The sequence below is a fragment of the Eulemur rufifrons genome, chromosome 28, assembly GCF_041146395.1.
Source record: "Eulemur rufifrons isolate Redbay chromosome 28, OSU_ERuf_1, whole genome shotgun sequence".
In the NCBI taxonomy this organism is placed as follows: domain Eukaryota; kingdom Metazoa; phylum Chordata; class Mammalia; order Primates; family Lemuridae; genus Eulemur; species Eulemur rufifrons.
This window is the reverse complement of record NC_091010.1, coordinates 19643413-19661927: the sequence shown is the minus strand read 5'-3', so window position 1 is coordinate 19661927 and position 18515 is coordinate 19643413. Positions and strand designations below refer to the sequence as shown.

Below are 18515 nucleotides of genomic sequence, written 5' to 3'. Positions count from 1 at the left end.
CGTGAAGCTCCTCGCCGAAAGTCACACACCCCGCCTGTCACCTGATCGTGGCTCCGTCCCTTGAGCAGCTTTGGGCCAGTCGTGTAACCTGTCTACATCCGTGTCGTGTCTGCAGAATGGGGATGACAGGAGTGACTGCCCCATGAGGGGTGGTGAGGGCTCAGTGAGATCCCACAGAGCACAGCTCTAACAACTTATTATTATTATTATAGAAATGAATTATTTATTTGATTTCATTGACAAATGTCTCCACGAGCACCCTTCTGCTCTCCACCTTCCCACTAGTAAGGAGGTCCAGGGAATGAGTGACTTCCACCCGTCCTTATTCAGTGACACGGACAGACGGTGTGGCTTAGAGCCTGGGCTCTGGCTCTGACCCTGCCTCGGCCAGCACTGAGGCTCAGGCAAGGACTGTCCCTCTCTCAGTCTCCTGTTATCTTGTCCCAGCTCTAGCCCATCCCCACAAGCAGCCTTGTCCCCTACCTCAAGCTGGTCTCCTGGAGCCACAGGCAACAAGGGTCTGGGCAGGACCTGTCACAGAGACCTGGGCAGAGACCCAGAGGGCCACTTCCCGCCTGGCTTTGTTTCCATGAGGTAACAGTGGGGACCTGCAAGGGGTACACACCCACACAGCCACTGTCCCTCCTCAGCAGCGTCTCTGATCAGGGGTTAGAGTTCACCTCTCCTTTTGGGACATTCCAATATATGCAGAGGCCAAAGGATCTCAGAAAGTGAATGATATTCAGAGATACCATAGTCTCCATCTCTAATAAACTCCTACTCATCATCTAAGGCCCCAAACAAATAGCCCCCACGTACAGACCACAGTGCTTCCATCACGCTGCACATGCACGAACTACTGTGGCATTTAATACATTTAAGTAGTTATACATTCACTTACTTGTCTTTCTCTTTGTAAAATTACCTTTCCTGAGGATAAAGACCTTGGTCTTAATCACCAGCATTTTACTAAATTATACTATGAACCACGAACTTGGATGAGGACCTTTCCTACCTACATCATTATAGCTCTCACAACAATCCTGCAAAACAGATAGATATTGCTGCTCATCTCACAGATAAGAAAACTGGGTCCAGAGAGGTTAAGCCACCTGTCTAAAGTCACACAGCTGGCAAGTGGTAGAGTCCTTTTCCCTACCCTCCATGTCTAAGTCAGCTTAGAATCCCTGGGCCCCGCTCAGTAGCTATTTAATAAATATCTGTCATGTTCATTGAAAAAAAAAAATTAGTGGATCAGATCTGGACTTTGAAGGACAGGCAGAGTTGAGTTAGGCTGAACTCTAGTACTAGTTAGAAAAGTACAGTGTTTGTGTATTAGAGACAGACAGACAGACAGACACATTAATAGTCACTGTATCAGCCGTCTGGCTGATAGGAGAACTCATGTGGTGGAAAACCAGAAGATAATACCAAAAGGTGAGTTGGAAAGGTAGGATGAGGCCACGTGGGTAAAAGCCGAGACTGCCCAGCTTAGGAGTTGAACTTGGCAGAATGTCAAGGACACAGCCATCCCTGAGACCCCAGAGGGCCCTCCTGACTCCCTGACCCCGCCAGCCACCAGGCACACCCTGACTTCTCACCTCACGCCCACCCCTGCCCAAACAGCCCGGCACTAGGGTCACCTCCGGGGGCACACCGGAGGGCTGAGAGGGTGGCCCTGGGAGGGGCAGGACGGGGCAGCGCTGAAGGTCAGCAAGGCAGGCACGCACCCCTAACGGAGGTGCTGGAGCAGCACCGCTGGGCACAGACACAGGCAAACGCGTTTGAGCAAATTGCAACGCCATAAAAGTCTATTACAGCAAATCAAACAGCAGTCAGCATGACAGCCATTAGCCTGAAATGAATACACGGGGACTTAATGAGGTCTGTCGAGGCTGGCTTGGTGAATTAAGTTGCCAATTCTAGCAGGATTTCCCTTTTCTTTACGGACTTGAAAGCATCCACGCTGCCTCGTTAGGGCTTCGACAAGTGAATTGCAGGGCCTTTCACCCTGATAAAATGGATAATTACATGGAGAACAGCTTAGTGAGGGGAGAAGGGGTGGGCGAGAGGGGAACTGAGAACAAACAAACCCAAACACACACCTGCCTGGCTGTTCCCAGCAGGGGCGGGGCGGAGGCGGGGGCGGGGGCTCTCAGAGAGGTGGGGACCAGGGAGGGGTGGGCGGGGTCAGCGAGCTCCTCCTGATGAAGGGGCAGTGCCTGGCCTTGGCCGGTCCCCGCCACCCCACCCCCACTGTTCCTGGCCTCAGGAGCCTGGGTCCCCGTGGGCCACATGTCCAGGCAGGGCTGAAAGTTCTCATCCATAATGGGCTGCCTCAGCACCTCTCAGCAAACCTCTGGAGGGATCCCCCAGGGCTTCCCGAACCTGGCTGGTCTCACTGCCACAGAGGAGTTGGTTTAAAATGCAGCTTCCTGGGCCGGCGCTCCCCAGCCTACTGATTCAGAACTGTAGAGCCCGCTCCAACTCCCTAGTCTGATAGCTGTTGGGACTGAAGCCACCAGAGGGGCAGTGACAAGTCTAAAGTCTTACCCAGCCAGTTGTTGGCACAGCTAGAACTAGAACCCAGTGTCTTGACTCTAGTCTCCCTCTTCCCGCGCTACAATACAGGAGAATCCACTGCTCACCTTGGCCAGAGTCTGCTGGAAACACACCTATTCCAGGAAGCCTGCTGAGATTTCTCTAATCACTCTGGCAGCCCTCTGGCCTAACAGGGTCTGCAGTGCCCCACCCCATGCCCCACCATTTCTCTGGTTTGCATTGTCATTCCGTTCACGCCCGCAGGGCCTCTGCCACTGAATCACACTTCTCAAGGGCAGGGGCCTGGGGGTCTGGGGCAACCTCAATGCAAGCAGGAAACCTTGGGCTCAATTCTGGGCCAGGGGCCAGTAGACCCTGTGCGGGTACCCTAGCTGGGGCCTGGGCCAGACAGCTAAGTTCCATCTCAGGTGACCACACCATGCCAGGGCTGATCAGTACCAAGCCACCTCAGGTCGGGGGTAGCCTGGCCTCCGTCCAGGTGACACCACATCTCCACTGGCCACACGGAGCAGCCCCAAGTAGGGCATCAAGTATCGGGCCACTGAAGTGACCTGGGCATGTCTACACACAAGCGAGTAAACCACGCGGGCCTTCCTCCAAGGACTATGTGTCCTTTGCGGCCGGCCCCTCTCAGCCTCCCCTCCCCTCGTCAGACGGGCAGGAGCAGGCCACTTTATCCTGCCTGCCCTTCATCTTTATTAGATAAGGAAGACTATGGCCCAGAGAGGTGAAGTGACATGCCCAAACGAACCCAGCAATCCGGGAGCAGAGCAGGGGCGAGGCCCAGGGTCCCCTGCCTCTAGTTCTAACTCCTGCCATTCCATATCCCTGTGGCCTCCCAGGTCTCTGTGCAACGAGAACCTGGCTCGGAGCCGAGCCCACAGCAGACACTCAATAAATATTTGTTAAATAAATGAATGACCAAAGAGGCTCTCTCCTTGGAGGCAGAGGCCTTTGGAGAATCCCAGGGGATTCCAGCAGGGCTGGGTGTTGGAGGTGACATCTTCTGGAGCGGGACAGAGGAAAAGCCTGGCCCTGACCCAGGGCTGGGGGGGAGGGATGCGACCCCGAGTCCCCTTGCCAGTGCCGCTGCCGGCTGCCCCTGCGAGGGAAGACAGAGGGCGGCCATGCCTGCCAGGATGGCAGCTGAGCAATGGGTCCGAGGCTCATTAACTCTGAGCCGTGCCCTTGGTTTCTGAGCCCAGGCCCGGAGTGCAGGCTGGCACGTAGAGGCCCTTAATTAAATTAGGGAGACTTCCAAATGAGAGAGAGCTGGAGCCAAGCTGCAGTCCCCGGGCACTCTGGCCACAGCTCAGGGCACCGTGCCCCCATGCTTAGGACTGTCCCACCCCTCCTGTCCCACCCCAGACAGGGGAAGGGCACAGTGCCCCTGCTGCATCCCCACCCGAGCATTTGTCCTTCCCTCCGTCTGGCGCAACAGCTGAGTAACTCAGGCCAGGGACTGGGTCTCGTGAGCTAGATCTCGTCACCCTTGAGGGAGTCTGAGCCTGCCCTGGAAGTCAGAAGGTTCAAAGTCAAAGCTTGTGCCCTGGGGCAAGTCACTCCCATGAGGAGCCTCATATATGAACTGATATTCTCTGAAAACCCTTTTGTTCCCTGACCCAAGGACTGATAACATAAAGGGGTTAGAATTCAAATGCCACGGTGCCAACCAGCTCTTCCAGAGGGTTCTGTCACCTACTGTTCCCATCCCAACCCTTTACTGCTGCCCTAAGGGACTCCCGGTTAGAAGCTCTTTACCCACCACCTACACGGTCTTTGAATCACTAACTGCCAGCGCGGTAAGACTGCCATCAGCCTCCCAGGTGAGGGCCAGCAAGTGACGAGAACCCCGGTGCCATCGGGCACCAGCAGCCAGCTTATTAACGAACCGTTTGTAATGCAATAATTTGTACTTCTCAATTACCAGCAATGGCTTGATTTTACACGCATGCACTCATGCAAACATGCTCAGAGTACACACGCCAGGGCCAGGAGACAGTGGGGGCGAGTGCAGGGCTGGGGAAAGCCCCTTCCTGGAAGCGCAAGCTCGGTGTGTCCTGGGGGGACCTGATTTTGGCCAAAGCGGGAAGGCCTGGGGTCAGGCCTGCCCAAGGGCCACACTTGGCTGTGAATGAAGGGAAGAGGTGCGACACCTCCCCCTCTCGACTCCTGTCCCACAGCTGACCCCAGCTGGAGCTGTGGGGCTCAGCCACGGCAGGCCGTGTCTTAGGCATGAGGCCCTACCAACCCACTGCAGGCCGCCCTTCCTGTCCCCAGGCTGGCTCCCATCCCCAGAGGTGCCGGCACGTTCACCAGCCTGCCCAGGGTTGACACCGGGGCTGAGGTCTGGAGAAGTGGGCAGGAGAAGAGCCGGCGCTGCCCTCTCCCCAGCTGACCCCCCCCTGCACCCCGCGGCCGAGGAGCAGCAGCCCCCAAGCTGCCAGGTGCAACCCCGGCAGCTCCTACCTCCGGGATGCGGACACTGTAGGGCTGGTTGTGAAACGTGGGCGCGTTGTCGTTCACATCCCCCACCTGGATGTTCACCTTCCGTGTGATCACCTGGCGAGAGAAGGGCGGGGCATGAGCGCTGCCACTGCCTCCGGCCTCTTTCCACCCAAGGGGCAGTGCCCACGAACGTGCCTCTCAGGACAGCAGGGGCCCAGGGCACACTCACCCCCTGGTGGTCGCTGACGGAGAACTCCACCGTGAACTCCGACTTGGTCTGAAAGGAAAGGGAGGGAGGGGAGAGGGCAGAGTTAGAGAGGCGTGCTGAGGTCCTGGGTCCCCGGTCCTAAGAGGGGGTGGGAGGGCTCCAGTATTGCCCCAGAAACGTGCCTGCTTGGGACTGGATATCCAAAGTCTTCCCTAAAAACTAGCATTGCCCTTTGGGTTGGGGAAGTAGGTGTGGAATATGGACACTTCTCTTAAAAGAGCAATAAAAGAAAGAAGTTAAGCATTTCAGTATCTTGGCTCTGTCTCTAAGTTGCTGGGTGATACTGAGCAAGTCACTAGACATCTCTGTTGCCCCTTCATCAAATACAAGGAGAGGGCACAGATTGAGGTTGTGTTCAAACCCTTATCCTAATTTGCTAAGGGCTACCTGCTTCTCTGGAAAATGTCCTTTGGGGGAACATTTGGTGGGGGTGAAGGTAGCCGTGTACTCCCCATGGAGCCCCATTCTACAGAGGATAAACCCAAGGTCACTGTCCTTCTTGTCTATCCAATGTTGCCCCTTGCTTTGAGAAAACTCTCGGCATCCCGTTCTAATCCTAAATCCAGACATCAGCATTGGCCCTTGAAGAGAGACACCATTCAGGCAGGAAGATGCTTCTTCAGAGCCAGAATGGGGTCTCAGAGGAAGGCCCCTAAAAGATGATGAGCCACCCTTGCCCCAGGGTCTGCTTCTGCCCCCAGGAAAGGACTGGGGCAGGGGTACAGGCAAGTCATACCTCTCTGTCCAGTGGCTGCCGGAGCCACACCACGCCAGTGTCAGGCTCCACAGCAAAGAAGCGGGAGGCCTCCTCCCCAGACACGCCAAACACCAGGGGGTCATTGTCCATGTCTCGGGCCAGCAACTGGGTCACAGAGGAACCTGGGGTAGCCAAGGGAGAGAACAGATGGCAAATATGGGAGGTCAGCTTCATTCCTTAGCACTTTGCTCAGGTGGCTGAACTCCTAGCAGGCAGCAGCCACTCAACAAACCTCCAGCAGGTCCCCGATCATCACAAGAACACCTGTGAAGCTTTGGGCTCTGACCCAGGCTCCCCACCTCCACCCTGGCCTACTTGTCACGGCCCTACTGATGGCAGTAGCAGGGAACCATCATTTACCATGTTCTGAGTGCATAAGGGACAGCTACAACTTTTGTCTAACCCCCTTTTCTGATTTTAGTTTGAAGACCCCCCTCTCTAAGTAGCTCAGATGAGGTTAGGCCAACATTTCAAGTCCTACGTTCCAAGATGGGCACATAACTCAGCCATAGCCAATCAGAGGATTCCATTTCCCAGGTCACGATGATTGGTTCAGGCATGAGCGTGTGATCCAAATTAGCCAATCAAAGCCAGCCCTGGGACTTTTGCTGGAACAACTGGGAAAGAGGAGCTCTCTTTCCACTGGGGTTGCTCAGTGGCATCACTGGCAGCCATCTTTGTACCACACAGGAAGGGCCTGCCCTAGAATGAGGCCAACAAGGAGGAAAACAGAGCCAAATGGTGCACAGAAAGGCACATTTCTGATGGTTGAGAGTCTGTAGCCAGCTGTGCCTGATATTAGTTCCATCCTCTGGACTTCTCAGCTATATGAGCTAATAACTGTCTCCCCCTACCCAACCCCCCACACACCTGATGCCTTTTCTTTGGCCTAAATCAGTTGAGTTGGGTTTCTTCTGTCTTTTGCAAATGGAAGCACTTTTTCTAATTCAGAGTATTTTGCAACGCGTTCTGGCATTCATTTAAGAGTGACTAGGTGCTGGCCTTGTGATAAGCACTGGAGTACACAGAGCTTAAGAAGATGTAGCTCAGCCATAAGGAACTCCAGTCTAGAACTGGGTGACAAGCTCTAGTTCCTATCCTCAAGAAAGGGATCGAGAGGTAGGTGTCATCCCTCACCAGGAAGCAAAGCCTGGGGCAGAGGCCACCCAGGCATCAGGATGCTTGGCCTGTACACTGCCTAAGAAGCATCTTCTCCCGGGGTTCACAGCTCCTGGTATAGTTTTCAGGTAAGGTGACCAACCACCCTGGTTTGCCTAGGACTGAGGCATTTCTCAGTCCATGTGCTAAAACCAGGAAGCCTCAGGCAAACTGCGACAGTTGGTCACCTTAGTTTCAGGAGGTCCTTAAACTCTCATACACAAAATGTTATGAGTGTACAGCGTGTCATTTTCTGAAAAGAGTGAATCTACAGTCTTCATCCAATCCTCAAAGGGGCAGTTAGATCAGAACCATGGCCTCGGGCAAATCACTTCTTTCAAGGTTTCAGTTTACACTATAAAATGAAACAGACATCTTATTCCCCAAATATTGACTCACATATTTACCAAATTGCTCAGAGGATCAACTTTAAAAGAAAGATTCCAAATTCTAGACATTTTATCTAGAAAAGAAGGCTAATGAGCTTTTGTAAGTGAACTTTTAAAAAGAACAGTTCTGGCTGGGCGTGGTGGCTCACTCCTGTAATCCTAGTACTCTGGGAGGCCGAGGCAGAACTGCATAAGGTCAAGAGTTTGAGATCAGCCTAAGTAAGAGAGAGACCTCATCTCTACTAAAAATAGAAAATATTAGCCAGGCATGGTGGCACATGCCTATAGTCCCAGCTACTCAGCAGGCTGAGGCAGGAGGATCACTTGAGCCCAGGAGTTTGAGGCTGCAATGAGCTATGACGATGCCACTGCACTCTAGCCAGGGCAATAGAGCAAGACTCTGTCTCAAACTAAACAAACAAATAAATACATAAATAAAAATAAAAGAACAATTCTAACGTGACAATGGGGGCTAACATTTTTGAGCCCTAATCATAAGGCAGGCACTGAGCTAAGGGATTTCCACGTACTAATTCAGTCCTTACTGTTATTCTCCCCATTTAACAGGGCAACAAAGAGTGAAGTAATTTACCATGGCCTCATGGTTAGTGAATGGCTGAGATGGAATCCACATGCCAGGCATTTGGGGCCTAGAGCCCACATCTGTTTCCAAACCTCACACATCTCAACACTTGAATATGTGAACTCAAGATTTAGGACTTGCATAGACATAACTCTATCAGACCCTAACTGGAAGTCCAAAACTTGGAAGAGGAAGATACTGGGCATTCACTGGGCTCTTATGATATGTTAGACTCTAGGTCCATTCCCATGGGTTCTCTCTTTAACCCTCCCAGCAGCTCTGAGTGGTAATCATTATTCTATCCATTTTATAGATTAGAAAGTTGAGGCTCACAGAGGCAAAGCAGTCTCTCCAAAGTCAAGCAGCTGAACAACAGAGTAGGACATGGCAGCATCCAGTGCAATGGGAGGAGGTGAGAAATGGGAGGAGGAGGAGTAAAATCATGGAACAAAGTTGGAGCAACCTCAGAGCCCAACCTTTCCATTTTAGAGATGGAGAAGCTGAAGGCATTTAGCAAGGTGCCCAAAGTAAGATGGTGAACAACAAAGTCAGGACTCAAACCCAAGCTTCCAAACTCCCAGATTCCCAGGTCCATGCTCTTTCTAGAAGGTGCAGGAGTGGGTGTGTGAAAGTCATAGATAAACCAAGCACATCTTCCCAAAGAATCTGCATTGTTCCATGACAAACAATAGTTTTATACTAAAACAAACAGGAACATATTGGGAGCAGAATGTCACATTTATTTTTTGAGATATAACCTAAAGCTATAATAGAATTTCCAGCCTCTCACCCCGACTTCCAGGAATAAACATTTCCTTTCCATTGTCCTCAGGGGACCTTTAGTGGCAAAGTTTGAGAAACACTGAGCTACTTCCCAGTGCCTTGGGCAGATTCCACACGGGGATACTGGGGCCCACAGGTGCTCTGCTTGCCCACAGTACGACGAGTCGGCGGCAGTCTGCAGCCCCCTGGACTGCAGACCTCACCTGCCAACCTCCTTCAGGCCCAGCCCAGGTGGGGGATGTGGGGCCAAGCTCCCGGCGGCCAAGGTGACAGATTCTGGGAAGGCCACACTGGCCCTCCGGCCAAGGCTACACAACTGGGCCCAATATCCCAAATGGCTCTCTCAGCCCTGCCGCTCAGGTCCTCCCGGGAAGGGGGGCACTGGGCAGGACAGGGACGCAGCCATCAGCTGCTGTCACCCACCCTGTAATTTCCTGGACTTTTATCCATTTTCCCCTCAATTATGTGCTGCTCAAAATGGTCCTTTTTGGCTTCCTCACGGGCTCTTGCCTGCTCATGCCTTCTTTTGTGTCCCAGGTAATTGCTAGTGACCTTTTCTAAGTGTACTAATTAGAGGTGCTGATTTAATATTATATTTAAGACGAGACGCCCCGCAATTTTCCAGCTGGGCACATACTCCCCCGCCCAGCACTGTTCCGCCGCTCTGCAGAAGCGGCGCCCTGGCTCCTTCCTCCGCTAGGGGAGGCTTCCAGCAACCACTGTTTGTTTGCACCGTTCCCATGGAACTGAGGCCAATGCGTGAAGTTCCCAATTGCAGCCCAGGGCCCTCAGCAGCAGCCAGTGAGGAGAACTACTCCTGGCGGGGTGACCCTGGGTGTACCTGCCACATACTAGGTTTGTTTCCCACCTGATAAACAGAGAGTGTCCCTTGCATCTCGGGGCTGTAAGATCCCTGGAGTTCTTTTTTTTTTTTTTTTTTTTTTTTTTTTTGTGGTAAAATACACATCACATGAAATTTACCACCTGAACTATGTAAGTGTACAATTTAGTGGCATTTAGTACGTTCACAATGTGGTGCGACCATCACCACTATCTAACTCCATGACATTTCATCACCCCCAAAAGAAACCACATACCCATTAAGCAGTCACTCCCCATTCCTGCCCTCACCCCCGGCCTCTGGCAACCACTAATCCACTTCTTGTCCCTAGGGAGTTGCCGATTCTGGACATTTCGTGTGAACTGAATCACACAACACATGGCGTTTTGTGTCTGACTTCTCTCACTTGGCGTTATGTTCTCAAGGTTCATCCGCGTCACAGCACATGTTGGCTCTTCACTCCTTTTTACAGCTGAGTAATATTCCATTGTGTGGATGCAACACGCTTAACCATTCTTCAGCTGATGGACATTTGGGTTATTTCCCCCTTTTGGCTATTGTGCATAATGCTATTATGAACATTTGTGCACAAGTTTTTTTTTGAACACCTGTTTTTAATTCTTCTGGCCATATGCTTAGGAGTGAAATTCTTGGGTCATATAGTAATTCTAAGTTTAATTTATTGAGGAGCTGCCAAATTGTTTTCCACAGTGCCTACATCATTTTACATTCCCACCAGTAATGGACGAGGCCTGGAGTTCTTTTTGGTGGTAAGGAGGATGCTCAATGCTTCACGGGGGCTGGGGCGCCCCTTTGTGATAGAGATGGGAGCTGGGTGGGCCCCCTGCCCACTACCCTTCAGCACATACCATTTCCCCAAACACAGCTTGGCCTCCACCCGCCAGCCCCTGGGACTCTCTGCCTGAGGGGTTCTGGCCGCCGGAGACTGCTGCTCCCCCAAACGGCACAGGCTGGGAGGGCCAGGGAACTAAAGCTGTTTTAGCAAAGCTCAACCAATGACTGTCGGAAGACAGAAGATAAAGATGAGAGACCCAGCTCCCCTACCTCTCAAGGGCATAACTCAGAGGGACGTGCTCTACACTGGCTCTTGGAGTGTCCCAACAGATTAATCTCCAGTTGCCACAGTGGTGACACGGTTGACAATGCATCTTTACGGCTTCCTTCCCTTCCCTGTCTCACATCCTCACGCCCTTAGCTGGGTTTCCCGTGATCTTCTCCCCAAGTAAACACTTGTACTTACATCCTCATCACCAAATCTGTTTCTGGGGGCACCCAAACAAGACACCCTCTAAGACTGTGCATTGGAACCCCCTGCAGAGCCTGGTACAATGCAGATTCCCAGTGCTGGGAACGGTGGGGTCGGCTGGTGGGGAGCCCAGAGTGTAAACTTTTGAACAGCAGCCCCTACTCTCCCCGCAAGAGACCTTTGTGCCCAGCCAGATTTAGAAGTGCTGGAGTTTGTTTATAGCAGAGTGATATTCAAATATTTAACAATGGGCACAGTACAGGCATCAACCAATCACAAAAAAACGTTGGCCATAAACAACCGGACCAGTAAGTACTGCCTGTAAGTCAGCCTGGTTTATGGCTCACATTTGAGATGCAGAGAAAAGCTCTTCCAGTCCCAGGATGATTTAAAGGCTCAGTCTGAGGGCTCCTGGCTCAATCGGTGCAGTTGGAGGATTCTGCGCACTTGGCCCCCTGCCCTCAGGGTTCATCCCGCTAGACCAATCCCCCCACCACTCTACACCAACGCTACCCAGGCTGGGCCCAGCCTAGCCTCATGGTGGAAAGCAGAACATTAAAGAATTTAATCATTCTACATCTGTGTTCATAGCAGCATTAGTCACAATAGCCAAAAGGTAGAAGCAACCCAAGCGCCCACCCACGGACGAATGGAGAAGCAAAATATGGTATATGCATCCAATGGAAGATTATTTAGCCTTAAAAAGGAAGGAAATTCTGACACATGCTACAATACAGATAAAGCTTGAGGACATTATGCTAAGTAAAATAAGCCAGTCACACAAAGATGATTGCAGTACGATCTTACTTATGGAGGTACCCAGAGTAGTCAAATTCATAGAGACGGAAAGCAGAGTGGTGGTTACCGGGGCCAGGGGAGGGCAGGATGGAGGACTGTTGTTTAATGGGTACAGAGTTTCTGTTTCCAACATAAAAAGAGTTCCCGAGATTGGTTATACAACAATGTGAGTGTACTTAAGACTATTGGACCGTATGCTTAAAAATGGCTAAGATGGTAAATTTTATGTAACGTACATTTTACAATTTAAAAATTAAAAAAAAAAAAAAACAACTTATATCAGATCATGTCCAAGGCCCAAGAGATCTAGCCCAAGATAGCACATCCTCTGCATCTCACAGGCTCCCTGGGCTCACCCCTCTCTGCCCCGACAGGCCGTCTCCCTGTTTCTGACAGGCCAAGTTCGTGGCTGCCTCAGGGCCTTTGCCCTGGTTGTGGCTTCTCTGGGAATGTTCCTACCCTAGGTCACTGCATGCCACTTTCCCAGTATTCACTTCTCAAGTCAAGAGTTGCTGTCTTGGGGAGGGCTTCCTCGAATTCTCGATCAGACGGACAGAGTCTAGCTAACAAGACACCTGGTCACCCAGTGTCCCCACACCCCAAGTGACTGTCTTCACAGTCTCTCTCGGGAAGGATCTGTTTATCCACTCAACTTGCTAACCAGCTACCCAAACCCACCCTGCCTGCCACCAGCACACCTGTGTAAGCTCCATGGGAGCAGTGGCCTGACCTGTCACATTCCCCGTCCTGTCCCTAAGCCCAGTGCAGGGGCTGGCACCCCAGAAGCACTCAACACATAGTCATTGAGTAGACAATGAGTCCTGCCGACTGCCTAGAGGTGGTGGGAGAAGACAGCTCCCAAAAGTCACGAAGATCTCTGAGCTTGATGAGAGAGAGTGGATAGCAAGTTAATTCTTAATTATGTGCACTAATGGATGGGGAAAAGCACGGCTAATCGAAACTTAGTAATGCCCAAACCCACAGCACTTGGCTTTGGACGCAGGTGGAATCATGGCTGTGCAATGGCTAGGGGCAAGTCTCTCAGGAACTGGCCCTGTACCCTATGCTGGGGACTGTGTACCCTCTTCTGAAAGCTGAGTCCCTCATCCTGGGGCCGTGGACCCCGACCCGGAAGCCAGGTAGGGATTTGCTCAGCAGATGGCAAAGGTCCCGGGGAGGAGCAGGGCTGGTGACCCATGTTCCACTGTGGCCTCGCCCCTCAGCGGCAGGCTGTGTCTCTCTTCCAGGCAAGGGGCGGACAATCCCAGCTTCCTCTGAGGCCCTGCTGGGCCCATGCTGATCGCTGAGATGACTGTTATTGCTATTATTGTTGTTATTTGCGAGAGGGCGAGGCTGGGATTGGTGCCGTGGCCCTCCTGGAGAGCTGTGGCTCTCTGCCTGCTAGACAAGGGCTGGGCCAGGCTGCAACGCTTTTTATTTTTTCTGCATGGGAGATGGAGGAAAGCTATGTTTATTCCCAAAACACCGAGAGGGTTCTGAATAAGGGTAAGAGAACACACATGCTTCGCCCTTGCGGCAGCGTCCCTACTAAAGCACACCTTTGATTGCACCACCCCCTGCTCAAGCACCTGCCATAGTTCCCAGAGAATTAAAACCGAATTCCTTGCCATGGTGTCCCATGCTCCTCCCAACACGGCCTCAACCTCCCTGACTACTCACATTTCCCGCTGCAGCCTTGGGCCCAGCCTGCCAGACCGCGGGTGTCATCCCGCAAGCACACCCTGCCCTTGCATGCTCCCACACCTCTGCTGCTGCTGTTCCTTCAGCCTGGGAGCCCCTTCCCTCTCTCACTGGCTCTCGAATCCCAGCCAACCTTAAATGCATGCCCCAAACACCACCTCTGCCATGAAGTTCTCTCTCCTCTCTCTCTCAGATTCATTGTCTGTGGCTCTGCACAGCAGGCAGAGTCTGTGTTCTGGGCCATGCTCGGCAGATCTGCCTTCTCCTCTTCCTCACCAGCTCCCTCCCCCACCGCCCCCATGATTAACTGCTGGTCCTCTAGGAGCCAGGGAGCTGGCCAGACACATTTCTTTATCACACAGACCTTACTAATCAATCATAGCACCCTTTTCTGTTCAATCTATATCAACTTCAGAATCCTTCACAACACTGGGTTCCATGCATCCACCATAATCAATCCCACAAGGCATGGCAAAGCAAATCTTCTGCAATCTGTGACCTAAAAGGACTTCACACCAGCCATGATCTACTGTCCCTTCCCATCCAGGGGCCAAGAATCTAGCATAGCAGTCTGCCTCGACCAGGTTCTGGAGGGACAGGATCAGCCTTGGAGTCTACAGGCCAGCTCAGAAACAGGGACGAGCTATGGCTGAAATGAGAACCAGACAAAGCCCCTTCTCATTTTGGGGAATGGGAGGCCAGGGCCCTGGCTGGGAGAGGGCTGTGCCTCGGGGAGTAGCTGGGCCAAGGAGATGCAGATGCAGACCCCAACCCCGAATTCCAAGGCCATGGGTTATGACCAAGGTTTTCTGAGAATAACCACTCCGCACCCCAATCACCCCCACTATGGCCATGTGGCCTGACACACAGCCCCCACCCCATCCCACCTCCTCCTCCTGTCTGACCTTGGTCTCTGCCAGAGCCAGGGGCTTCTCCTTCCCCCTCCCCCTGGTGTGAGTCTCCCAGAGCCTGAACTGGCCTTGGAGCCTGCAATCTCATTTGTCTCTCCCCTGGGACCAGACAGGCCAGTTAAGTGCCTTGATTCCTGGGGATAATCTCATCATTTGTCTTAGGTTCCCCCTCCCCACTCTCCTGCCTCTGGCCAGCCTCCTTCTCTCTAATCTCCCCCGGGTCTTGAACTTGGTTTGACCTCAGGGGAGCTGTTATTTGTCCCAGGCTCTGCCTATACCCACCTGGGAGAAGCCAGAGGGGATAGAGCCAGATTGGACACTGGCCCCTTCTCTCCTGGGAGGCAGGTGGCCTCCAAGCCCGCCCTCCACTGACCAACACCTTGCCCTGGATAAAGGGAACTGTCCCTGTCTCTATAACCCACAGGCCATATTCACACCTGCTCTTTCCTGCAACCCTGTCCACTCAGAGTAGACGCATGAGCTGACTGGGGAAAGGACACTAGCGTTCATTAAGCACCACTGTTTGCCAGGCACCGCACTCAATGGTTTGCATTCACTCACTGTCATTTACTTCTCTCGACGGCCCTACACAGAGGGGTTACATCCCTGCTACACAGGTGAGAGCACTGAGGCTCAGAGAGGCAAAGTGACTGACCCAAGGTCACACAGCCAGGAGGTGGCAGAGCCAAGATTCCAACCCAAGTCTATCTGATTCCACCACCTTCAAAGCTTTTCTTGCAAAGACTTTTATCCAAGCCCCAAATCCAGAAGCTGAACACAGCCTTCTTCTCATCCACAGCAACTAACCCCTGTGGGGGCTGCCAGGTGGCCCTGGATATTGGTCTGAAGGTGAGCACCCAGGGGCAGGGACGGGGGGGGGGGCGCTCCTCCAGCACGCTGGCTTCCCACAGCCCCCTTACCACCCGCCAGCAAGATGCCATCCTCGCCTGAGAGTCAGAAGAGGGGCTGCCGCTCACCTGGCAAACACACGCCTGGCCGGCCACGGGGCGGCTCCAGGGAAGAAGGGGGCATTAAACAGAGCAGGACGATACAAACCAGAGGTGCTGGCGGCATAGACATGGGGTACATGTGATAGTTTGCTACACGCACACGATGTGTGAGGATCAAATCAGGGTGTTTATTGCAGGATTTCCATCACCTGGAACATTTATCATTTCTTCGTGTTGGGAACATTTCAAATCTTCTCTTCTAGCTCTTTTGAAATATACAATAAATTAATGTTCACTATAGTCACCCTACTGTGCTATCGAACACCACAACTTTTTCTTTCTACCTAACGGTGTTTTTGTACCTATTAACCGAACCCTCTTGTCCCCCGTCCCCATACACTTCCCGGCCTCTGGTGACCACAGCCCACTCTCTACCTTCCCGCATGTGAGTGACAATATGTGAAATCTGTCTTTCTGTGCCTGGCTTATTTTACTGAACACAATGACCTCCGGTTCCATCCATGTTGCTGCAACTGACAGGATTTCCTTCTTTTTATGGCCAAGTAGTATTCCATTTTGTCTACGTACCGCGTTTTCTTTATCCATTCATCCTCTGAAGGACACTTAGGTTGATTCCATACCCTGGCTACTGTGAGTAGCGCTGCGGTAAACCTGAGAATGCAGCTATCCCTTTGACATACTGATTTCCTTTCATTTCACACACACCTTTTTTAAAATGAATACACCCAAGAGGAAAGATCAGATGTTGAAAACCAATAATTAAAGGACCTGGTCCTGACTCTCAGAAACCTGGAGCTCTTCCGCCTCTAGCACAACAGCAAACAAGGGCCGGCATTTGCCGAGGGCTGCCAGGCCGGGAGGCAGGCACTGAGCCCCTACAACCCAGACTTGGCACTTGTAGAGCTGTGTCCCTGCCCTTTGTCTGGTCCAGGGGCTGTGACCCTCAGGACAAGCACTCCATGGAGTCCAGGGACAGGGGGTTGGAAGCTTGGGACACAGGAGAAGCTTTGGGAGCAAGGCAGCCTCAGAGAATTCCCTCTCTTAACACTGAGAGAATTGGCCAGGCATACAACTGACGTGGCTGGCCCTGGTTCACGCTCAGCTAAAGCAACTAGCTGTGTGACCGTGGGCAAATCATTCACCTCTCTGAGCTTCCCCTCCTCCCCATGAGGGGGCTGGTGTCAACGGCCAAAGCACAGAGGTCCTTGGGTTGAAGTGTCATGTGCCCATGCTGGTCCCCAGGTAGGTCACAGTTTCTGGGCGTCATGTGGAGGTGTGCAGCAGGGAAGGCCTGGTGACAAGTCCAGGGCCACCCAGCTGAACTGCTAACAGGTGGTGGAGCTGACACTTAAATTTGTCCCCAAGTTCCCTATACAATGTTCTTTCTGCTACACCACATCAAGGTCCCGTCCAGTTAAAATATCTGCAATATTAAGGTTCTGTCTGCCACATACTATGCTCGGGGCAGGTGCTTAGCACTAGAGGACAGAAGGGCACAGACCACCCAGTCCTGGCTCTCCAGGGGGACAATGTGGTTGAGATACTTGGAGAATGAGCTACCACAGAGCCAGCAGCCAGGGTCCATGGGAGACTGGATATTTTTTTTTCTGCCCAGAAATAGCAGCCTGAGCATGAAACAGCCATGAATAAAGGGGCTCTGGAATGTTCTGTCTGACCTTCCTGAGTCCTAGCTGCAGCTCCCAGGCCCACAGGGGCTGAAGTCCTGTCTCAGGGCTCGGAGAGCCAAACGGTAGTTACCAGATTTAATAACAGTGATAATAGTGGGGTGGGCGTGTTTTCCCCTCTCCCGAAACTTTTCAATTCAGTGAATTGTTCAGTCAACTTTACAAAAGGAAATGTGGAAAAATGACGGCAAATTGAACTTGACATTATCATTAAAATAAACAGAGCACTGCAGGCCATTAAAGGCTCACGAGGAGATTATCCAAACACTAGCCGGCACACGCGCGCGCACACACACACACACACACACACACGCTGGCTCCTTCCTGCTCAGAAGCAACCCTGGCGCTCCCCTCCTGCCCTGAGCTCCAGAGCGAAGTCCCAGCTCACACTCCCCACAGCTCAGGAGCGGGGCTGTGCTCGTGTCACCCATCACAGTCCCCTGGATGTGACCGTGGGGGAGGGCAGTGGCTGGCTGGAGGGTGACTCTCCACGAAAAGGCTGCCACCTCCAGGGTGGCCTTTGCTCCTCCAGGCCTCCGTCCCAGCGCAACAAAGGGTTACTGCAGCCCAGTGGGCCTCGGCCCGCGCTGCACGTTAGAACCACCTGTAGCACTTTTGACCCCAGACCACTTACCTCAGAATCTCAAGGTATGAGTCAAGCATCAGGATTTGAAAACCAACAGAACCACCCAAGTGATTCTGATGGGCTGGGAAGTTGATATCTGGGGCCTTGGTGATGTCTGAGGCTCCTTCAATCTTCCGGACACGTCCGGGAAACTATGGCGTAGGAAAGCCTACAGGTCAGTGGCTCCCAAACTTATTGGCGCATTGGAATCACCTGGAGCTTTCAAACTATACCCGTGCCTGTGTCGAATACCCTCAAGGTGGCGATTAATTGGTCTCGGGTCCAGCTGGACTCTGGAAAGTTCTGTGTTGCTACTGTGCAGGAAGGGTGGGAACCACAGCTACAGGGAAGCCAGGGACCTCAGCCAGGTCCCCACATGTTCATATTCGTGGGTCCCTAGCTGCAGTGGAGCACGTTCAGCTTAGGCCAATCCACAGGCAGAGCAAAAAAAAAAAAAAAATTATATTCTCTGTTGTCCCTTCCCATGTTCAAAATTTTCCAAATCCCAATATATATATATTAAAAAAAAGTTAATTGGTGGCTTTGATGTAGTGCGTCTCGACCTGATTTCATATTAACATCACCTGGGGAGCTTCTAAAAATAAGGATGCCCTGGTCCCACCCCGCAAGGATTCTGTTTTAATTAACTGGTCCAGTGCAGGGCCCGGGCATCAGTGTATTTTGTTATAACTCCCCAAGTGACTCCAGCACGCAGCCAAGCTGAGAACCGCTGGGTTAGGGTAGTTATCCCCAAACATAGGCGTATAT

General features: G+C 52.3%; 1 protein-coding gene across 1 annotated transcript in view; it reads right to left on the bottom strand.

Annotated features, from left to right (window-relative positions):
- The window catches only part of CDH23 (cadherin related 23), a 393911-nt gene that overhangs the window by 280904 nt on the left and 94492 nt on the right, over positions 1–18515 (bottom strand). Inside the window, exons 4-6 of the mRNA XM_069460801.1 lie at positions 6015–6157; positions 5240–5287; positions 5032–5124 (exon numbers count right to left, since the gene is read on the bottom strand). Of these exons, the coding sequence (XP_069316902.1) occupies positions 5032–5124; positions 5240–5287; positions 6015–6157 (284 nt within the window). The remainder of the gene's footprint in view (positions 1–5031; positions 5125–5239; positions 5288–6014; positions 6158–18515) is intronic.